Below are 24,910 nucleotides of genomic sequence, written 5' to 3'. Positions count from 1 at the left end.
ACGTACTAAAAATACTGTTAATGGAACTGTTTATTACTGTAATTCTTAACGATTCCCATCTAACTCTGCGGTTTGATCTGTATCTGTGTGTGTTTATGTTTAGGTGTTTGAGGCCATATAGGGTGGTGAGTTACATGCTGGCCGTGGGGTCAGAAGGGCTGAGCTGTCTCTTTCTGCCTCTGCTGAGTGGTTTTTCCCTCCTCGTCCCCTTTTCTCTCATCTACGGCTACTTTGACGGAGCTTACGTGGCACTTATTCCTGTGGTGACCTCTGACACTGTCAGCTCCACCCAACTGACCTCAGCTCTGGGAGTTGTTTACTTCCTCCACGCCATCCCCTACCTCATCAGCCCACCTATTGGAGGTCAGAGAAGATTTACCCACTCTCTCTTTCACGCTCACAAACTTTCCAATACATGCCAAGAATCAATCACACAAGTTATTGTAGTTACGGAGTTACTGTTTACACATACAGTTGCTTATTCACTTGTATGTGCCTGCAGTATATTTAACTAAATCAGAGTGTTTTGTGAAATCTCTCTCTCTCTCTCTCTCTCTCTCTCTCTCTCTTTCTCTCTCTCAGGTTGGCTATTGGATCAGACAGGCTCCTACACATCTACATTCTTCCTCAGTGGAGTCTCTCTGATCTGCAGTGCTGTGATTCTGGCTGCTGTGAGAGTGATCATCCGCTGCACTAGAGGGAGCTCTTGCTTAAACTGACTCACAACCAGGTACAGGAGATTTCTAAAGCAGCAGAAAAGTACAGCAATATTGCTGTCAAGAAACATGAATGTGCCTCCTTTGGAATTAAACAGGGTTATATGAGAGTTTATTCTGTGTTTCTGATCCAAAGCTCTCATCCGTCAGATGGACTGCCACAAACACATGCTCAAACACATGCTCAAACACATGGCTCTACTGCCAAAAGACAGGATTTTATTTAGAATTTGGTGATTTAAAAAGGTGACATTTTGTGCTTGAGAGTAACTTATGTCATTGTTCCAAGTCTTTTAATGAGTTTGCTAAAAAAGAAAGTGTTTCATATTTGATACTCATTTGATATTGTAATGTGTCTCTCAAGCTGATATCTGATTGGCTGGTCAGACAAATGAAACAATGTCCTTTGCCCAGTAGTTACATGTATACTGCTTTATTCACAGTTCAAAGTATTTATAATGTACACTACCATTCAAATGTTTGGGGTCTGTAATATTTTAATGTTTTTAAAAGAAGCCTCTAATGCTCACCTATTTGTTGAAAAGAGTTGTGCTGCTTTTTTTTCTTTAATGAATAGGAAGTTTAAAAGAACATCATTGGTTTAGAAATATAAATCATTTGTAACATTATAAATGCCTTCACTGTCACTTTTAAAAGTGATCCCAACCTTTTGAATAGTAGTGTATACAGCGACATGCACTACTGTTTTCAAACAGTCAAGCTCATTGGCCTTAAAACACTCAAATCAAATGTCACCCTATTCAGTGTCAAAAAAGTGTTATTCATTTTAGTGCTGCTATCAATATGATAGCTCGTGGCCCAGATGAAATCAAATCTGCTTCTTTTATTTCCACATTTTCTATGTTGATTTTTTTGGGGAATGTTTTGAATTCTGCTGAATGTTGTAATGTTTTAAATATGCCAAATGTGTTAAATAGAGCTTTCCTAATTCTGCATCAATCAGCAGAGCTTTCTTTGGACTTTAGACTCTCTTGAAAAATATGGCTAAATCATTACCAAGGAAACAAGAATAATATTAGAATCCTATATGTAAGCAGTATCAGATGAACAATACTGTGCCTTTGATAGGAATTATGGGTTTTTGACAAGAAGGGAAACAATTTTAATTTCTTTTTTACATTCTTAGAAAATACATTAAATACCTTGTGATTCTCAACAATACACATTTATTTGAAAGTGACTTGTAACTGTGCTGTTTACAGTAAATAACATTCAATTTGTTACAATGTATATTTAGCCTTTCCACTGGCAAGCTCCAAAGTTCCCTCAAGAAAATTGGGAACAGAAAAATCATGTTTAAAATGCACTCAACTTGTGAGACACTGTAAGAAAAAGGTTTTCATTTGTATGTTACTGCACACTGAAAACAAAGTTGCAAAATCAGCTGAGCAGGTCAAGTAAATCTTGTCAGCAAACTAAAAAACTAATCAGAAATGAAAGAGAGACATGTTTAGTCTTGTATTTGAAACATGTAGCTACTTTAAGCAACACATCTGTATATCCACATTTCAGATATGAAAGTCTCAAAGGAAAGCAGTTGCGAAAGGGTTTTCTGTCTCATATGTGAACAATAGTTATAACTAGATGCAATAAGCATATGATCCAAAAAGTTTTTTTTTTTTACATCAATGGAAACAATGAACAGGTATTGGAATCTACAGTCCATTAACACAACAAATATAAAACTGAATACAGTATATTGACTAGAGATTGGGAATTAAGATAGTTGTCCCATTTCTTCATTATGGTTTCTGCATTGAGTGAAATTTAAAGATCCTCCATGATGATTTTTGAAGAATGATGTATGACGTTGGGACATTGTTCATACCTTGTCTGATGCGTTAGAGCACATTTTAATCAGAAGCATTAATTCCCTCTAGAAAATGCTGAATTTCCATACAGCGAGGGTCTCTGCCCCTCCTCATAATGCTTTTAAGGACTTTTATACTCTTTTGTTTGAATTCTGTCATTACTGGGATTTCTGCTGCTTTCATGTAAAAGGAGACTGAATCTCTGGGTTGTGATTTATTATGATTTAGATGTTGGGCATACCTATAAAATAAGTGCTGCTGTCTATGAGGAGAAATATCATTTTCCTCTGACAGGAGATTCTTGTAAATCTCATCTGCCTTCTCAATTTCATGTGTGGAACAATGCAGCGATGCAAGGTCTATCTTTACTTTGTATGAGTGAGGGTAATATCTAAGATCCTCCTCAAAGAGCTTAATGGATTTCCTAGCCAAAGTCTCCCTTTCCTCGCTGTCGTTCATGTTGTAAACCTTCCATTTGTAGCAGTCTGCCAATTGTTTCAACGCTTTAACTGAAGAGGGGAACTTTTCATGAGCCTTCTCTGCTATTCGAATAGCTTTATCTAAAGAACCCTGTTCACTATAATACCTGAGAATAACATGAAAACTCTCCAGGTTTTCAGTTTCAAGAGATCTTTCTAGTAAACCTTGCATCTCTCTTTCAATGCACACCTTTTTCTGTTTGCACAGTTTTAGTAAACAATGAGAATAAAGGAACAAACTATTTGGTTCTTTTTCATGTGCAATTTTCAGTTGCTCTACAATCTCATCTAGAGTGAATTCAGACTGTGCAAATTCTGTGTTCATGGCAATGGCAAGTCCTTTGTGCCATTCCTTCCTATCTGGTTCTGCATTTAAAGCCATCTTAAAGTAATCAATCGCCTGCCGCTTCTTGGACATGTCAAACTTCACCAGCGTCCAGGCCTTTTCTCCACTGACTTCAGGGTGTAAAGTGCATCCAGGTGGAGCAGGATGCATTCGCTGAAGCCTCTCCACCTCTTCTACACTGTTAAAAATGTTCGTAATTTTAACAGTAAAAAACTGTAAAAAAGCAACGGAAAAAAATGTTAATTCCTTAACGGTATGCACCCTTACTATATACAGTGGAAAAACTGTAATAGCTCTCACGGGACATTTCATGTAATTAAGTTGGCTTGAGAGAGCCAACATATTGAAATCCTATTTAAACTTATTATTAAGTTGGCTTGAGAGAGCCAACATATTGAAATCCTATTTAAACTTATTATTATTAGTGGTGCTTGCTGAAAGCAAGGCATCACTATTGTTATTGCTCATACTTATTATTCTTATTATTATTATTAGTGGTGCTTTTTTGAAAGCATCACTATTGTTATTGCTCATACTTATTATTCTTATTATTATTAGTGGTGCTTGCTGAAAGCAAGGCATCACTATTGTTATTGCTCATACTTATTATTCTTATTATTATTCTGGACAAAGTTTGGCGCGTAACTCGCCCCGCACCGTTTGTCTCAGACCCATGAATGAGGTGTCAAATCGACCGGCTCATTAAGGAGAGGTGTGCTATGACTTTTATAAGCGATCGGGGGTGCGGTGTTCACCCCAGGGGCAAAAAAGCGGCCAAAAAAGTCCCATTGACTTAACATTGCGACGAACTTTGACCACACGTAGCTCTGAGCGAGGATTTCGCAGAAACGTGTGATTTGCCACATTTGAAGAGGCTGACAGGCTCTGTAAGAACATACCTCACAATGGGGTAAAAGTTGCACCCCTGGGGGGCAGGAGATGCCCAAAATTGCCCCATTGACTTACTATGGGGAAGGAACGTCCCGTGAAACACACATGCTTTTCCTACTATGGTAAATTGCATAGGGACTTTGTATTGAACGTAGCTCTGGATCACAGTGTCATAGAGACAAGGGGGAGGGCTCATTTTACTCAGACGACCAATCAGTCTCTCAGGATCATTGTGAAGCTATCAAGCCACGCCCTGGCAACCATTTAGAGCCCCTTAGCAACAAGTTCCATAGACTTCCATTGAAAGAGTTTAAAGAGATATCTCCAGACTGAATTGTCATAGAAACATGGGGGTGGTCTCATTTGACTCGGGGCAGCAAACAGCCAATCATGAATTACCTCAACACTTCCAAGCCCCTCCCTAGCAACCATTGTCGAGCACCTTAGCAACCAAAATCTAAAGAGGGATATCTTCCATTCTGAATGTCACAGAGGCATGGGAGTTGGTTTATATCATTCATAGTGACAAGAAGCCTTTGGAGTTTCATGATTGGCAGCTGAAAAGCCACTCCCTAGCAACCAAACAGAGTACCCTGGCAACAAAAATCCAAAGAGGGATATCTTCCATTCTGAATGTCGCAGAGGCATGGGAGTTGGTTTATATCATTAATACTGACAAGCAGCCTTTGGAGTTTCATGATTGGCAGCTGACAAGCCACTCCCTAGCAACCAAACAGAGTACCCTAGCAACCAAAATCCAAAGAGGCATATCTTCCATTCTGAATGTCGTAGAGGCATGGGAGTTGGTTTATATCATTCATACTGACAAGCAGCCTTTGGAGTTTCATGATTAGCAGCTGATAAGCCACTCCCTACCAACCAAACAGAGTACCCTAGCAACCAAAATCCAAAGAGGGATATCTTCCATTCTGAATGTCACAGAGGCATGGGAGTTGGTTTATATCATTCATACTGACAAGAAACCTTTGGAAATTCATCATTGGCAGCTGCCAAACCACTCCATAGCAACCAAACAGAGTACCCTAGTAACCGTTTAGCAAAATGTATATCTCTGCATCAGAACATCGTATAGAGATGTGAGTTGGTTTATATCATTCATACTGACAAGAAGCCTTTGCAGTTTCATCATTAGTAGCTGCCAAGCAACTCCATAGCAACCAAACAGAGTACCCTAGCAACCATTTTACAAGACCTACATCTCTGCGTCAGAATATTGTATAGAGATGGGGGGTTGGCTCATTAGTTTCAGTTGTAAAACAGTCTGTAAATATCACCATGGTAACTGTGTATTCACACCCTAGCAACCATTTAGAGACACCTAGCAACCATATTGCAACATATAGAAGCCATATTTCAGCTCCACAACATCGTACAGACATGGTTGTTGGCTGGTATGCAATCATGTACAACACCCTAGCAACCGAGTGGCGAGTTTTGCCACTGCAAGCACCACTTCACATTTTCTTCAGGAAATGTACATTCTAGTTATTATTATTATTATTCTGGACAAAGTTTGGCGCGTAATGCGCCCCGCACCGTTTGTCACAGACCCCTGAGTAAAGTGTCAAATTGACCGGCTCATTGAGGAGAGGTGTGCTATGACTTTTCTAAGCGATCGGGTGTACGATGTTTGCACAGCGGACGAAAAAGCGGCCAAAAAAGTCCCCATTGACTTTACATTGGGAGTTCTAAAAATATTTGAATCCCAACTGCCGTTTTCACACACACAGACTCCAAAGGGCCTGACACCCCTGCGTCTCTCCCTCTCTCTCTCCCTCAGAGGATTTATATTATCAAGCAGCCAATAAGTAATGGCCTAAAATCTTCATAGCCACACCCTAGCAACCAGTTTTAGCACCCTAGCAACCACTAAGAGCTCCCTAGCAACCACCCTAAACCAAAAAAAAAAATTTTTTACATTTTTTTGTATTTTTTAACGCAATATTACACTCGTGGCCTTGCGATATTGCTCCATGCTTGTGCCTATTCGGCCATAGGCACGAGGCCGCAGGCCGAGTGCCGTACTGAAGGCACTCTTTATTAAAGATTTTAATAACTCTATAAAAACTCCATAGTAACCATCTTTGACAACTACCAACCACCTAGTAACACCATAGCAACTAAAAAAAATACCTTAGCAACCATCCTGAAAACCCTAGCAACGTCTAGAAACGCTCTAGTAACCACCAAAAATACCGTAGCAACCACCCAGAACACCCTAGCAACTGTCTAGCAACCCCCAGAACACCTAGCAACTGCCTAGCAACCACCCAGAACACCCTAGCAACTGCCTAGCAACGCCCTAGCATCCACCCAATATACCATAGCAACTGCCTAGCAACACCATAGCAACCACCCAGAACACCCTAGTAACCACCTAGCAACGCCCTAGCAACCACCCAGAACACCCTAGTAACTGCCTAGCAACACCCTAGCAACCACCAAGAATACCCTAGCAACCGCCTAGCAACCACCCAGAATACCCTAGCAACGCCATAGCAACCACCCAGAATACCCTAGCAACCACCCAGAACACCCTAGCAACTGCCTAGCAACGCCCTAGCAACCACCTAGAACACAATAGCAACACCATAGCAACCACTCAGAATACCCTAGCAACCGCCTAGCAACGCCCTAGCAACCACCCAGAATACCCTAGCAACCGCCTAGGAACACCATAGCATCCACCCAGAACACCCTAGCAACTGCCTAGCAACGCCCTAGCAACCACCAAGAATACCCTAGCAACCGCCTAGGAACACCATAGCATCCACCCAGAATACCCTAGCAACTGCCTAGCAACACCCTAGCAACCCCCAGAATACCCTAGCAACCGCCTAGCAACACCATAGCAACCACCAAGAATACCCTAGCAACCACCAAGCAACACCATAGCAACCACCCAGAATACCCTAGCAACTGCCTAGCAACACCATAGCAACCACCCAGAATACCCTAGCAACTGCCTAGCAACACCCTAGCAACCACCAATAATACCCTAGCAACCGCCTAGCAACACCATAGCAACCACCCAGAATACCCTAGCAACTGCCTAGCAACACCCTAGCAACCACCAAGAATACCCTAGCAACCACCTAGCAACACCATAGCAACCACCCAGAATACCCTAGCAACTGCCTAGCAACCCCCCAGAATACCCTAGCAACCGCCTAGCAACACCATAGCAATTACCTAGAATACCCTTGTAACTGCCTAGCAACGCCCTAGCAACCACCCAGAATACCCTAGCAACCCCCTAGCAACATCATAGCAACTACTCAGAATACCCTAGCAACTGCCTAGCAACCACCCAGAACACCCTAGCAACTGCCTAGCAACCCCCCAGAATACCCTAGCAACTGCCTAGCAACACCATAGCAACCACCCAGAATACCCTAGCAACTGCCTAGCAACACCCTAGCAACCACCTAGCAAAGCCCTAGCAACCACACAGAACACCCTAGCAACACCCTAGCAACCACCTGAACAACATGAATAAGCCATATCTCAGCACCAGAACATCGTACAGACATGTTTGTTGGCTTGTATGCAATCATGTACCACACTCTAGCAACCGAGTGGCGAGTTTTGCCACTGCAAGCACCACTTCACATTTTCTTCAGGAAATGTACATTCTAGTTATTATTATTATTCTGGACAAAGTTTGGCGCGTAACTCGCCCCACACCGTTTGTCACAGACCCATGAATGAGGTGTCAAATCGACCGGCTCATTGAGGAGAGGTGTGCTATGACTTTTATAAGCGATCGGGGGTGCGGTGTTCACCCCAGGGGCGAAAAAGCGGCCCAAAAAGTTCCATTGACTTAACATTGCGACTAACTTTGAGCACTCATAGCTCTGAGCGAGGATTTCGCAGAAACGTGTGATTTGCCACATTTGAAGAGGCTGACAGGCTCTGTAAGAACATACCTCACAATGGGGTAAAAGTTGCACCCCTGGGGGGCAGGAGCGTCCCAAAGTTGCCCCATTGACTTACTATGGGGAAGGAATGTCCCGTGAAACACACATGCTTTTCCTACTATGGTAAATTGCATAGGGATTTTGTAATGAACGTAGCTCTGGATCACAGTATCATAGAGACAAGGGGGTGGGCTCATTTTACTCAGACGACCAATCAGTCTCTCAGGATCATTGTGAAGCTATCAAGCCACGCCCTAGCAACCATTTAGAGCACCTTAGCAACAAGTCCCATAGACTTCCATTGAAAGAGTTCAAAGGGATATCTCCGGACTGAATTGTCATAGAAACTAGAGGGTGGTCTCGTTTGACTTGGGGCAGCAAACAGCCAATCATGAATCACCTCAACTCTTCCTAGCCCCTCCCTAGCAACCATTGTCGAGCACCTTAGCAACCAAAATCCGAGAGGGATATCTTCCATTCTGAATGTCACAGAGGCATGGGAGTTGGTTTATATCATTCATAGTGACAAGAAGGCTTTGCAGTTTCGTCATTGGCAGCTGCCAAGCCACTCCATAGCAACCAAACAGAGTACCCTAGCAACCAAAATCCAAAGAGGGATATCTGCCATTCTGAATGTCACAGAGAAATGGGAGTTGGTTTATATCATTCATAGTGACACAAAGCCTTTTCAATTTCATCATTGGCAGCTGCCAAGCCACTCCATAGCAACCAAACTTGAGTACCCTAGCAACCGTTTTGCAAGACCTATATCTCCGCATCAGAACATCGTATAGAGATGGGAGTTGGTTTATATCATTCATACTGACAATAAGCCTTTACAGTTTCATCATTAGCAGCTGCCAAACAACTCCATAGCAACCAAACAGAGTACCCTAGCAACCAAAATGCAAAGAGGGATATCTTCCATTCTGAATGTCACAGAGGCATGGGAGTTGGTTTGTTTCATTCATACTGACAACCAGCCTTTGGAGTTTCATTATTGGCAGCTGCCAAGCCACTCCATAGCAACCAAACAGAGTAGCAACCAAAATCCAAAGAGGGTTATCTTCCATTTTGAATGTCACAAAGAAATGGGAGTTGGTTTATATCATTCATAGTGACAAGAAGCCTTTGCAGTTTCATCACTGGCAGCTGCCAAGCCACTCCCTAGCAACCAAACAGAGTACCCTAGCAACCGTTTAGCAAGACCTATATCTCTGCATCAGAACATCGTATAGAGATGGGAGTTGGTTTATTTTCATTCATACTGACAAGAAACTTATGCAGTTTCATCATTAACAGCTGCGAAGCCACTCCATAGCAACCAAACAGAGGACCCTAGCAACCAAACTCCAGAGAGGGATATCTTCCATTCTGACTGTCACAGAGGCATGGGAGTTGGTTTATATCATTCATATTGACAAGAAGCCTTTGGTGTTTCATGATTGGCAGCTGCCAAGCAACTCCATATCAACCAAACAGAGTACCCTAGCAACCAAATTCCAAAGAGGAATATCTTCCTTTCTGAATGTCACACAGGCATGGGAGTTGGTTTATATCATTCATACTGACAAGAAGCCTTTGGAATTTCATCATTGGCAGCTGCCAAGCCACTCTCTAGCAACCAAACAGAGTACCCTAGCAACCAAAATCCAAGGAGGGATATCTTCCATTCTGAATGTCATAGAGGCATGGGAGTTGGTTTATATCATTCAGAGTGACAAGAAGCCTTTGCAGTTTCATCATTGGTATCTGCCAAGTCACTCCCTGGCAACCAAACAGAGGACCCTAGCAACCGTTTATCAAGACCCATGTCTCTGCATCAGAACATCATATAGAGAAGGGGGTTGGCTCTTTAGTTTTGGTTGGGAAACATTCTGTAAATTTCACCATGGTAACTTTGTATTCACACCCTAGCAACCGTTTACAGCCACCTAGCAACCATATTGCAACATAAAGAAGCCATATTTCAGCTCCACAACAGCGTACAGACATGGTTGTTGGCTCGTATGCGATCATGTACAACACCCTAGCAACCGAGTGCCGAATTTTGCCACTGCAAGCACCACTTCACATTTTCTTCAGGAAATGTACATTCTAGTTATTATTATTAGTGGTGCTTGCTGAAAGCAAGGCATCACTATTGTTATTGCTCATACTTATTATTATTATTATTCTTATTATTCCGGACAAAAGTTTGGCGCGTAACTCGTCCCGCACCGTTTGTCACAGATCCATGAATGAGGTGTCAAATCGACCGGCTCATTGAGGAGAGGTGTGCTATGACTTTTATAAGCGATCAGGGGTGCGGTGTTCGCCCCAGGGGCGAAAAAGCGGCCAAAAAAGTCCCATTGACTTAACATTGAGACAAACTTTGACCACACGTAGCTCTGAGCGAGGATTTCGCAGAAACGTGTGATTTGCCACATTTGAAGAGGCTGACAGGCTCTGTAAGAACATACCTCACAATGGGGTAAAAGTTGCACCCCTGGGGGGCAGGAGCGTCCCAAATTTGCCCCATTGACTTACTATGGGGAAGGAACGTCCCGTGAAACACACATGCTTTTCCTACTATGGTAAATTGCATAGAGATTTTGTATTGAACGTAGCTCTGGATCACAGTGTCATAGAGACAAGGGGGCGGGCTCATTTTACTCAGAAGACCAATCAGTCTCTCAGGATCATTGTGAAGCTATCAAACCACGCCCTAGCAACCATTTAGAGCCCCTTAGCAACAAGTTACATAGACTTCCATTGAAAGAGTTCAAATAGATATCTCCAGACTGAATTGTCATAGAAACATGGGGGTGGTCTCATTTGACTCGGGGCAGCAAACAGCCAATCATGAATCACCTCAACACTTCCAAGCCCCTCCCTAGCAACCATTGTCGAGCACCTTAGCAACCAAAATCCAAAGAGGGATATCTTCCATTCTGAATGTCCCAGAGGCATGGGAGTTGGTTTATATCATTCATAGTGACAAGAAACCTTTGGAGTTTCATCATTGGCAGCTGACAAGCCACTCCCTAGTAACCAAACAGAGTAACCTAGCAACCAAAATCCAAAGAGGGATATCTTCCATTCTGAATCTCACAGAGGCATGGGAGTTGGTTTATATCATTCATACTGACAAGAAGCCTTTGGAGTTTCATGATTGGCAGCTGACAAGCCACTCCCTAGCAACCAAACAGAGTACCCTAGCAACCAAAATCCAAAGAGGGATATCTTCCATTCTGAATGTCACAGAGGCAAGGGAGTTGGTTTATATCATTCATACTGACAAGCAGCCTTTGGAGTTTCATGATTGGCAGCTGACAAGCCACTCCCTAGCAACCAAACAGAGTACCCTAGCAACCAAAATCCAAAGAGGGATATCTTCCATTCTGAATGTCACAGAGGCATGGGAGTTGGTTTATATCATTCATAGTGACAAGGAGCCTTTGGAATTGCATCATTGGCAGCTGCCAAGTAACTCCATAGCAACCAAACAGAGTACCCTAGCAACCAAAATCCAAAGAGGGATATCTTCCATTCTGAATGTCACAGAGGCATGGGAGTTGGTTTATATCATTCATAGTGACAAGGAGCCTTTGGAATTGCATCATTGGCAGCTGCCAAGTAACTCCATAGCAACCAAACAGAGTACCCTAGCAACCAATATCCAAAGAGGCATATCTTCCATTCTGAATGTCCCAGAGGCATGGGAGTTGGTTTATATCATTCATAGTGACAAGAAACCTTTGGAGTTTCATCATTGGCAGCTGACAAGCCACTCCCTAGCAACCAAACAGAGTACCCTAGCAACCAATATCCAAAGAGGGATATCTTCCATTCTGAATGTCGCAGAGGCATGGAAGTTGGTTTATATCATTCATAGTGACAAGAAGCCTTTGGAGTTTCATGATTGGCAGCTGACAAGCCACTCGCTAGCAACCAAATAGAGTACCCTAGCAACCGTTTAGCAAAACGTATATCTCTGCATCAGAACATCGTATAGAGATGGGAGTTGGTTTATATCATTCATACTGACAAGAAGCCTTTGCAGTTTCATCATTAGCAGCTGACAAGCATCTCCATAGCAACCAAACAGAGTACCCTAGCAACCATTTTACAAGACCTACATCTCTGCATCAGAATATTGTATAGAGATGGGGGTTGGCTCATTAGTTTCAGTTGGAAAACAGTCTGTAAATATCACCATGGTAACTGTGTATTCACACCCTAGCAACCATTTAGAGCCACCTAGCAACCATATTGCAACATATAGAAGCCATATTTCAGCTCCACAACATCGTACAGACATGGTTGTTGGCTCGAATGCAAACATGTACAACACCCTAGCAACCGAGTGGCGAGTTTTGCCACTGCAAGCACCACTTCACATTTTCTTCAGGAAATGTACATTCTAGTTATTATTATTCTTCTGACCGTAAAAATTTACAACTCAAACTCCTCCTAGAGCTTTAACTCCACATACTCCAAACTCGGCACAGACACTCAAACTGATCTGACTCGGTGTGCTATATCTTTTCAGACTGATCGGACTTACGGTTTTCCTAAAAATGACGATCAAAACTCGGAAAAACTCATTCAAAAACTCCCATTGACTTACATTGGGGAGTTCTAAAAAAACCAACCGACGAAAATTTAAATCAAAACACCTTGAAGACTAAACCAAACTGCCGTTCTATATACTATATGAGCCATTGAGACTCATTTAAACTAATGCACTCTAAACTCATACACTTATAAACTAATTAACTTATAAACTCATGAATTCATAGACTTATGAACTCTTAAACTCATAAATTAATAAACTCTGAACTCTTAAACTCATTTAAACTTATAAACTCTAAACTCATTTAAACTTATAAACTCAAAACTCAATTAAACTTATAAACTAAACTCAAAAACTTGTACACTTATAAACTCATGCATTTATACACTTATAAACTCTAAACTCATAAACTCTGAGTGTGTGTGTGTGTGTGTGTGTGTGTGTGTGTGTGTGTGTGTGTGTGTGTGTGTGTGTGTGTGTGTGTGTGTGTAAACTCATTTAAACTTAAACTCTAAACTCATTTAAACTTGTAAACTCAAAACTCAAAAACTCGTAAACTACTTTAAACTTCAAACCACTTTAAACTTCTTAAGTTTAAAGCTCCCAGCTCCCAAGCAACTCCATAGCAACCAAACTTGAGTACCCTAGCAAACGTTTTGCAAGACCTATATCTCTGTATCAGAACATCGTATAGAGATGAGGTTTGGCTCTTTTGACTCATGCTTGCAAACAGCACTTCCAACATGCTACACATGCTAGCAGTAAATAGCTACATGCTAATAGCGATTAGTTAAGTGCTAAATTATGCCAAGATCATGCTAAGAACTCTGTAAAGACTCCATAGTAACCATCTGTGACAACTACCAACCACCTAGTAACACCATACCAACAGCCCAGAACACCCTAGCAACTGCCTAGCAACCACCCAGAATACCCTAGCAACCGCCTAGCAACAGCATAGCAACCACCCAGAATACCCTAGCAACCGCCTAGAAACACCCTAGCAACCACCCAGAATACCCTAGCAACCGCCTAGCAACACCATAGCAACCACCCAAAACACCCTAGCAACCGCCTAGCAACCACCCAAAATACCCTAGCAACCGCCTAGCAACAGCATAGCAACCACCCAGAACACCCTAGCAACCACCTAGCAACCACCCAAAACACCCTAGCAACCGCCTAGCAACCACCCAAGACACCCTAGCATCCACCCAGAATACCCTAGCAACTGCCTAGCAACACCCTAGCAACCACCCAGAACACCCTAGCAACCACCTAGCAACACCCTAGCAACCACCCAAAATACCTTAGCAACCACCTAGCAACACCATAGCAACCACCCAGAACACCCTAGCAACCGCCTAGCAACCACCAACATACCTTAGCAACTGCCTAGCAACACCCTAGCAACCACCAAAAATACCCTAGCAACCGTTTAGCAACACCCTAGCAACCACCCAGAAAACCCTAGCAACCACCTAGCAACCATGCAAAACACCTTAGCAACCCACTAGATAACCCCCGACAACTTTTTAACTTTAAACTACTTTAAACTTCAAACTAATTTAAACTTTAAGCTAATTTAAACTTCAAACTAATTTAAACTTTAAACTACTTTAAACTCAAACTAATTTAAACTTTAAACTACATTAAACTTTAAACTAATTTAAACTTTAAACTAATTTAAACTTTAAGCTAATTTAAGCTTCAAACTAATTTAAACTTTAAACTACTTTAAACTTTAAACTAATTTAAACTCCAAACTATTTTAAACTTCTTCAAACTTTCTGGTCCAAACTTTCTCAAGCCAACTTAAAGTTTGTCTCGACGAACTTTTGCATCTAGTTATTATTATTATTCTTCTGACCGTAAAAATTTACAACTCAAACTCCTCCTAGAGCTTTAACTCCACATACTCCAAACTCGGCACAGACACTCAAACTGATCTGACTCGGTGTGCTATATCTTTTCAGACTGATCGGACTTACGGTTTTCCTAAAAATGACGATCAAAACTCGGAAAAACTCATTCAAAAACTCCCATTGACTTACATTGGGGAGTTCTAAAAAAACCAACCGACGAAAATTTAAATCAAAACACCTTGAAGACTAAACCAAACTGCCGTTCTATATACTATATGAGCCATTGAGACTCATTTAAACTAATGCACTCTAAACTCATACACTTATAAACTAATTAACTTATAAACTCATGAATTCATAGACTTATGAACTCTTAAACTCATAAATTAATAAACTCTGAACTCTTAAACTCATTTAAACTTATAAACTCTAAACTCATTTAAACTTATAAACTCAAAACTCAATTAAACTTATAAACTAAACTCAAAAACTTGTACACTTATAAACTCATGCATTTATACACTTATAAACTCTAAACTCATAAACTCTGAGTGTGTGTGTGTGTGTGTGTGTGTGTGTGTGTGTGTGTGTGTGTGTGTGTGTGTGTGTGTGTGTGTGTGTGTGTGTGTGTGTGTGTGTGTAAACTCATTTAAACTTAAACTCTAAACTCATTTAAACTTGTAAACTCAAAACTCAAAAACTCGTAAACTACTTTAAACTTCAAACCACTTTAAACTTCTTAAGTTTAAAGCTCCCAGCTCCCAAGCAACTCCATAGCAACCAAACTTGAGTACCCTAGCAAACGTTTTGCAAGACCTATATCTCTGTATCAGAACATCGTATAGAGATGAGGTTTGGCTCTTTTGACTCATGCTTGCAAACAGCACTTCCAACATGCTACACATGCTAGCAGTAAATAGCTACATGCTAATAGCGATTAGTTAAGTGCTAAATTATGCCAAGATCATGCTAAGAACTCTGTAAAGACTCCATAGTAACCATCTGTGACAACTACCAACCACCTAGTAACACCATACCAACAGCCCAGAACACCCTAGCAACTGCCTAGCAACCACCCAGAATACCCTAGCAACCGCCTAGCAACAGCATAGCAACCACCCAGAATACCCTAGCAACCGCCTAGAAACACCCTAGCAACCACCCAGAATACCCTAGCAACCGCCTAGCAACACCATAGCAACCACCCAAAACACCCTAGCAACCGCCTAGCAACCACCCAAAATACCCTAGCAACCGCCTAGCAACAGCATAGCAACCACCCAGAACACCCTAGCAACCACCTAGCAACCACCCAAAACACCCTAGCAACCGCCTAGCAACCACCCAAGACACCCTAGCATCCACCCAGAATACCCTAGCAACTGCCTAGCAACACCCTAGCAACCACCCAGAACACCCTAGCAACCACCTAGCAACACCCTAGCAACCACCCAAAATACCTTAGCAACCACCTAGCAACACCATAGCAACCACCCAGAACACCCTAGCAACCGCCTAGCAACCACCAACATACCTTAGCAACTGCCTAGCAACACCCTAGCAACCACCAAAAATACCCTAGCAACCGTTTAGCAACACCCTAGCAACCACCCAGAAAACCCTAGCAACCACCTAGCAACCATGCAAAACACCTTAGCAACCCACTAGATAACCCCCGACAACTTTTTAACTTTAAACTACTTTAAACTTCAAACTAATTTAAACTTTAAGCTAATTTAAACTTCAAACTAATTTAAACTTTAAACTACTTTAAACTCAAACTAATTTAAACTTTAAACTACATTAAACTTTAAACTAATTTAAACTTTAAACTAATTTAAACTTTAAGCTAATTTAAGCTTCAAACTAATTTAAACTTTAAACTACTTTAAACTTTAAACTAATTTAAACTCCAAACTATTTTAAACTTCTTCAAACTTTCTGGTCCAAACTTTCTCAAGCCAACTTAAAGTTTGTCTCGACGAACTTTTGCATCTAGTTTTACATTAATATACTGTTAAATGTACGGATTTTGGAAGTACACTGTAAAAAAAAAACTTACCGTTGCATTTACCGTACCTTACCGTAAAAAATACGGTAGCAAATGTTTACTAATTTTACAAAGTTTTACATCATCGAACTAAAAATTACGGTGAAAAACTGCCAGCTGGTTGCCAGTACTTTACCGTAAAAAATACGGTATAAATATTTATGTTTTACGGCATTGAACTAAAGTTTACGGTAAAAAACTGGCAGCTGGTTGAAAGCGATTTACCGTAAAAAATACGGTAGTAATATTTTAGGTTTTACGGCAGTGATCTAAATATTACGGAAAAAAACTGGCAGCTGTGGTTGCCAGTACTTTACCGTAAAAAATACGGTAGAATTGTTTTTGCTTTTACGGCACTGAACTAAAGTTTATACGGTAAAATACGGTAGTAATATTTTAGGTTTTATGGCATTGAACATTGAACTGAACTTTTATATAAAAAATAAAAAATAAAAACCTGCCAGCTGTGGTTTCCTGTAATCTAATTATTGAGAATTACCAGAGGTTTAGACGTTGATGTTTTATTGAAAATAATAAAGTTTGAAGTTACCATTATGGAGATGAGTGTTTGCTTTAGTTGGGCTCTCTGACTTTTTAACTTTAGATTTACTCTGACTGCCTTAACTGTATGGTTATATAATACAAATGATATGGCATGAAAATCAGAGAAAAATGTGACCAGGTGATGATGGCAGGTTAATGATGAGAAAATCGTTATATTGTGGCCTGATTCACTGACCTCATAAAGAGTCTTATCTCTCACTTTGAGTGAAGTGATAATATTGATTATAATATTACAAATAAATATTTCATATTATTGAGTATAATATTTCTGTAAATGAGCAACAGATAATCTGAAGAACTTTAAAAATACATGGTGTACAAAATAGGTTTTGAACTACTGCTTGATTTAAACCAACACAGAAATCAAGATTCAGCGTATGAATCTCAACAACGGTGACAATCAACACAATAATCAGATAAAACTCTGAACATCACAAAACAAGCTACTAAAAAGCTGCAACAAAAACAACATCAAAAATAAAAGCAGATAAAATAATAAAAGAAAATACTAAGGCAATTCAGCATAATGTATTCCTGCTGCAATGCATGCTGGGAGATACTGATGAGTTTTGATTGGAGGCTCAATTAGGGCTGGGCGATTTAAATCGCGATATTCTTATGCGCATCTCTTCAGTAAAGCCGGTTCCTTGATTAGTAGTAAATCACCATCACCTGCTTTCAGATGAAGCGGCATTTAGGGCTCAGGAGATAATTAAGTGATTAATTTAGTGATGATTGAGCATTATTGAAGACACCTGATGTTAACAAGCAGAATCACTGAAGAAGAAAATCACAAATTGTAAGTTACCGTTAAGGTGATGGGTGTTTGCTTTAGTTGGTCTCTAGACCATTATATGTTTACTTTAATATTTACTGTTGTTTGTCTGCTGTTATAAATTTATAACAGTTAAATGAACAAAGTAAAATGTTATCTTATAGTGTTGGTTATGTTTTGACATAATCATGCTGTGATCTGAAAAAGGAAACTTATTGAGATAGTTTGGTTTAACTTGTTAGCAGCAGTTCAGTGATTCTTCAGCCTATGATTATCAGTACTTTACTTATAATTAAAAATATTTAATAAACATTGTTCTGATCAAAAGACATTTAGATAAATTCATTTAAAACACAGACATCAATAATCAGCCTGTGAATCTCAACAATGGTGACAATAATAAAGCATGTTGCAGTGGCTACCACCAATCACAACTCATTAATGTCTCCCATCATGCATTGCGGTATGAATAAATTATGATCTGAATTGTCTATGTAATTTACTTTTCCTAATTGAATATTCTGCTCCTCACCATTGTTGAGATGCATAGACTGAATCTTGACATCTGTGTGTGCCTAAAAAAATGATTTTTTTTAACAACTTTTAAGAAATTCTTTATATTATATAAAAAATTCTGGGCATTTATGCAGATTCACTAACCAACGACATAAATTGAAATCAGAAAGCAGAATTTTAATGAGTTCAGTGACATCTGTGTGTGCCATCATTGATTCACAACTGCCATCACACGATACATTTTCTCTCTGATTTCCTAGCCATAATCAACATTTCTTATAAACACAGAGTTACAGCAGGCAGAGAAAAACTAAAGTTAGAAAGTCAAGGGTCAAAACCCCAACTAAAGCAGTCACTGATCTCCATCATGGTGACTTCAAATGAAACAATAAATCATCAACAACTAAACCTCTGTTAATTCTCAAACAGAACTGTAGATGTCTGACAGAAATAAAGTCAGTCTGGTTAGTAATAAGTGAAGCTGGTAATGCTGTTTGTGGAGTTGTTTAATCCTCCTCTGCTGAGATCTTCACAGATTTAATGTTTTTTATCTTCAGTTGATTTCATCTGAGGCTGTGGCTGAAGTCAGTTGTAGTTCTTGTGTTTCTGCTCGTCTCTTTTTTCTGTTCCTGTTGTTTCTCTAAATGGACATTCCCAGAATTCCCTGTGTGACACTTCACATTTGATGCTATTTCATTTAAATAATTATGTTTCTTCTTTGTTTTTGTTATCAGTTTTATACATTTGGGGTTTATATTACATCATATATTGTTTAATGAATGTTTATGGCATTATTTGGAGTCATGTGTGTATGTCACCATGATGGTGTTTTGTGTTTGTGTGTATGACACTGTGCACCTTCTCAATATTACCATGTACCTCAGTTTGTGATAAACTAATGGTATACTTAAATCGTGTTGTTTTTTTTTTTTTTTTTTTGCCACTTGTGTTATTATGATGGTTTTCAGTATATTGCAAAGATATAAAGCAGACTTTAATACTTAAGTGAAATTTAATGATAACATTTATCGGTTTATGTAATATAACGGTTGTCCCGTGAAAACTAAAAGGTTCCTACTGTATTTTTTATGGTAAAGTACTGGGAACCACAGCTGATGTTTTTTTTTTTACCACACATTTAAATCCTGCTGAAGGTTTTTTTTTTTTTTTTTTTTTTTTAAGTAAGGTTGCTACCATATTTTTTACGGTAAAATACTGGCAACCACAGCTGCCGTTTTTTTACCGTAAATTTCACGGTTTTTTTTTAACAGTGTACACTGTAAAAACTAAAGGAGCCTCAAATATCCTGTCGGATACTCAAGGAACTTAAAAATGTAATTTAAGTGCCTCAAAGCTCTTTCTCCTATAGTAGGGTTACTGGAGGAGCATTGACAATCTTTGAGGTTCTTGCTGGAACTTATGGGATCCTTTAAGCACTTTGTATTTAGTTCAGAGGTTCTGGAGTCACCTTTTCATTACTATGAGACCTCGAAGTGCTTTGGGGGAAAATAGAGGAACTTGAATGTGATAAAAGGGTTATTGGAAGATCTTTTAACATTTAAGTGGTTCCTGGAGGATCTCTTATGTTTAAGCCAGCATCTTGAGGAACCCAATGGTTCAGTGAGGCCAGAATGATATTATTATTATCCTATTATTACTTAAGTTTGATTCAGTATAGGCTATATACCCAGGTGAAAAATACGTAGGCTACTATTAAAAATGTACTTGAGTGTGTTTTTAGTAGGCCTTCAATACAAATATAACCTACTTTAATGCATTTTAATACATTTAACAGTAGCCTACGTCTTTTTCACCTGGGTAGCTTACTTTTATTTAGTATAGGGCTATTTTATTGATTAATTTAAACCTTAAACAACAACAACACTAAATAATAACAATATTAATAAAAAAAATTCATTAATTATTATTGAATAAATAATAGTAATAAAATAATATTTTTTACTTCTTCATAAATTATTATTTGAAGAAGAAAACCCGGAGGATAAAGGTTTTATTCAGTCACGAAACTGCTGCTATTCCTCTGCTGTCGTCACTTCAGTGGTGCTCGCGCTGCTCGCGCGCAACAAAGCTCAGCTGATCGACGTCACCGAGTTTGAAAGTAACGGCTCTCCTCATCAAAGCCTGCCGCATCTTCCGCCGTTTGTTCTGCTCTCCGTTACAAGGTTTGTAAATTCGCCAAAGAAATATAAATACTCACTAACGTTATATATTCAAACACACACATATATAAACTAAATTTATTATACATTACTACGTTTTTACAGTGTTTACCTCTCGTTTATTGCTATGGTTTATTGTTACAGTATCTGGTATGAATGTTTTAGCCGCGATGCTAACTACGTTGATCTAATGAACAAATGGAAATTATTGACTTATTGTCTTAGATTGATTTAAAGTTAGTCATTCAAAACATATTCTGTACAAATGTGTCTTCAAATTGCTGATATAACTTACAGCCTAATTAATTTAGCTGATTCCTGCTGTCTCATTGGCGTTTGTTATGAATAACAAAAGCAGGTTAGCAGCTTATATAGTTTGGTCTGTTTTTGTTTATCCTAACTTTACTTACTACAGGTGCCCTCATTCTCTCAAATATCATTTTGAATCCATTTAGTGGTCAATAAATATTATGTTGTGAATGATCAGCTTTGTTATTTTGTTTCCCCAGAATATCCAGTACAATGTTTCAGTGGCAACATTGAATTACAGTAAGTACCTGTCCTGCACCACATGCAACTACTTTATTACTGTGAACTTTCTCTGTGTGCAATTGTATTGTTTGACTGTGTAGGCTACTTGTGTTTTTTAATCAGTTATTTTCTGAAAATCTTCTTCCCTCATGCTCTCAAATCTCATTCATGTTACATTAGTGTAATATCACAGGTTTGGAGCCAATAATGCTATGCATTTTTATAGGCTATACCTTAATCATATGCATTTGAATATAAGACATTTGAACCCTGAATTATAACTTCAAGTTTGGTCTTTTTCGACAAAAAAAGAAATAAGCTATTAAATGGCTCCATAAGACTTACAACACAAACCATAACTCATGAGTTGTGAATTCATTGATTATTTTTAGGATCTTTTCTGGGACATTTTTGGAGCTTAACCATTTTTACATAAATTGTTGCATTGAATTGAACTAGACAAGTGTGCATAAGAATGGTTTCATGAATGATTTACACAATTTTTTTTTCTGCTTGTGTTTCATCCAGTGAAAGCGAACGGTGACTGGGGTTGCATTATGCCTGAGATCTGCTTTTGGGTTCCACAGACAGAAAGTCAAATACCCCTTTTCCACCAACAAGAACCGGGTGCTGGTTCAGAGCCAGAGCCAGAGCTGGTTCAGAGTTGGTTCGACTGACGAGCTTACTAGAACCGGTTTGCCTTTCCACCGGCTAGAGAGCCACAACAGAGCCAGATCTTACGTCACTGTATACGTCTCATGTTGCCCAGCAACCACTAGTGCGGTAGCGCCAAACACAAACACGCCAGGCTTGTTCGAGATGCATCGGCTTCTCGCAGATCGATCGCCGCGTGACATCAAAGCACTGCGATAGCGATCTAAAAGCACAAGGAGTCGTGTGCTCTTCAAACACCCTGCAACTCCGATCGGTCCCTGCCGCTCCGATGCATCTCGAACAAGCCATCAACAATAACGGACGTTGTAATACTATGGATGCTCATGGATTTGCAAAAATACATCGGAATCCAACGCGTTCGTGCAGCTCGCCGTAACTTACATAGACGGATATTATAATCGAGCTGCTATTAGCTCGACTAGCTGCTATTTAAAAATGGCGGTCACAAGTTTCTATTCGTCTTGTTGGTCACGGTAACCCCGCCCCCAGCCCCTGACGCAAGCGGTTCTTTCTTGGCTCCGTTTTAGACCCTGCAATGATTTGGTGCTACTTAAGAACCAGTTTTACTGGTTCGGAGCTGGTGCTTTGGCGGTGGAAAAACAAAGAACCGATTTGAAACTAGGCTCTGGCTCCGAACCAGCACCAGCTCTGCCTTGGTGGAAAAGGGGTAATACAGGTTTGGAACGTCAAGTCAAGTCAAGTCAACTTTATTTATATAGCGCTTTTCACAATACAGATTGTATCAAAGCAGCTTCACAGTATTAAATAAAATAGTACATCAGTGTATGTTTCTGGTGTAAAACATCCACGTTTGGTAATGCAGATCAATAGCACTGTTGAATCGATTAATCAAATTAAGTATCCCCAACTGAGCAAGCCAAAGGCAACAGTGGCAAGGAACCGAAAAACTCCATTAGGTGACCTAATGGAGAAAAAAAAAACCTTGGGAGAACCCAGGCTCAGTCGGGGGCCAGTTCTCCTCTGGCGTCACAAGGCTGAGGAAATTATTTAAATTTCACAACTATCACTTTAATAACCTTACTAACAGTAAATTTTGTACTTTGCAGGGATCTCGGTAAGCTGAAATACAAGTTTGAACAAGAATAAAAATCCTCCTGTAGACCTGAAAATCATTGAAGTACCTGGACCATCCACCAGAAAAGAGGAAAAACAAACGGAAAATGAAGCTGATGCACCTTTTCACTTTTCTAACTCGTTAAGTACCTCACATGTCCCTTGAGAAGATTTTATTACTGATTGCATTTTATGTTGCAGTGAGTAAAGGTGCGTCACATTTGTGAATTTCGTGAAATTACACAGGCAAAAAGGTCCATTGACCATTGTCAGCAGTGTAGCAATGTAATGTATGAAGCACCACACAAAATTGCTGATCGTGTGGATTCTTATTGAAATGACTGAATTCACCAGTGAACATTCACAGAACAACAGATCATTTTACTGCACCTTAACTCTGTTCAAATGGAAAATGTTTTCTGCTTGTTGTGACATAAGGAATACTGTTTCCGGGTCGAAGCCTCTACTTCTACTTCCTTTATCTTGTTTCTAGATATTGAGAATATTCAACCATTTATGGGAACTGTTGATTCAAGTCACATTTAAGCTTTTCAAAAGCCATAGTGTACATTACAGTCTCCAGTCTCTCAGCATCCTAGACTTCAACATTTTATGATTCAAAATAGCTGAATAACTAAACCATCTGAGATTTCAGAATAGAGATAAAGGTTAGGATCATAATTTTCAGGAATATTACAGCACAATGAGTGCATATTAGCACTGTTGTTTGTTTTTGGCATCTGAGAGAGCTTTTGGACTTGGAAACAGTTGTGTCAGACTTAAGCGAACTGAAACACGTTTAAAATTAAGTGAAGATGGACATTTTTAATTAGTCAATTTTAATTTTTTACAATGATTTATTACATGGAACATGTGTTTTCTATGCATTTTGTTGAGATGTCTTTTCTTGTGTAGCCTATTGTATACACATGGTTGATTATTCATGTTACTTATGTATTATACAATTTTTTGTGTGTGTGTATTCATTGATATTAATCTATTACTAGCTTTTTTCCCCAAGTGTATTGAAGTGTATGTATTAAAATGGATCTAAAATATGTAATAAACAATTCTTATTTTGTTTTTGGTTCAGTTTGTTTATTATAATAGAAGTTAATGGTAACCGTAGTAACAACATGAAATTAATTTAATACAAATAATAAAAATAAAAAAAAATTGAAATTTGGTTCCTGGAGGCACCCACAGTGGTTCCACACAGTGCTTCATAAAAGAGTTCCTCAGGAAACCTGTGTAGAACCGGCCCTTTTTAAAGGGTGCCTAGAGGATCTGCAGACGGTTCCGCCGGTGTGGCAAAGTGAAGAACCCCAAAAGGTTCCTCCAGGCACCTTTAATTTTTACAGTGTAGATATCCTTTGCTCTTATCCATCTCTCCCAAATGGAAGTAGACCCAAGCCAGGTTTGCTTTATTGACCTGAAGCTGGACTCCTGCCTCTTCTGTCCCCTGCTCCTGGATCACACTTTCTGCTTTGTGCAGGTGTTTCACTGCCTCTGTGTTGGAGCCAAGAGTCTGATGGATGTAGCCCAGCAGGATGTAATAGTGAACCAGCCAAGTGCATGTTTCCTGGTCCACATAATTCAGCTTGCTCAGTAAATCCTTGAGTTCATTTGAACTGCACTCCAGATCCCAGGTGAAGTGGCACTCCAGCCACTCAAGACGTTGTTTTAGACTAGAGTTACTGACACATTCAGAAATAAAGATCTATTAATGAAGAGTTACAAATGCTGTGTTTTGGTTTACATACAAATATATCGTAGCAGTCATAGGACAGATGATCAACAGATTCAACTAAGCCACAACATTTTTACACAATCTTGAGTTTAGTCTGGTAAATCACTTTAAATTCCTACATTAGACTAGATTTTTTCACATTTGTATTGGAAAAGTACATACTCCAT

General features: G+C 39.6%; 1 protein-coding gene and 1 pseudogene across 2 annotated transcripts in view; one reads left to right on the top strand and one right to left on the bottom strand.

Moving 5' to 3' along the window:
- Positions 1-2,860, top strand: part of slc16a12a (solute carrier family 16 member 12a) — a gene marked incomplete at its 5' end in the record, with an annotated part of 8,357 nt that extends 5,497 nt beyond the window's left edge. The window contains 2 exon segments of the mRNA XM_081394069.1: positions 104-363; positions 583-2,860. Coding sequence (XP_081250195.1) covers positions 104-363; positions 583-719 — 397 coding nt within the window. The 3' untranslated portion in view covers positions 720-2,860.
- On the bottom strand, positions 856-24,910 carry LOC308679936 (interferon-induced protein with tetratricopeptide repeats 1-like; annotated as a pseudogene). Its single transcript has 5 exons — positions 24,906-24,910; positions 24,353-24,690; positions 3,333-3,546; positions 2,790-3,134; positions 856-871 (listed from the first exon to the last, which is right to left on the bottom strand). The product of its transcript is annotated as an interferon-induced protein with tetratricopeptide repeats 1-like (transcript).

The sequence above is a fragment of the Scardinius erythrophthalmus genome (assembly GCF_964197995.2).
Source record: "Scardinius erythrophthalmus genome assembly, chromosome: 19".
NCBI classification, from domain to species: Eukaryota; Metazoa; Chordata; class Actinopteri; order Cypriniformes; family Leuciscidae; genus Scardinius; species Scardinius erythrophthalmus.
Note: the sequence above shows the minus strand (reverse complement) of the source record. Positions and strands in the feature narration are given on the sequence as shown.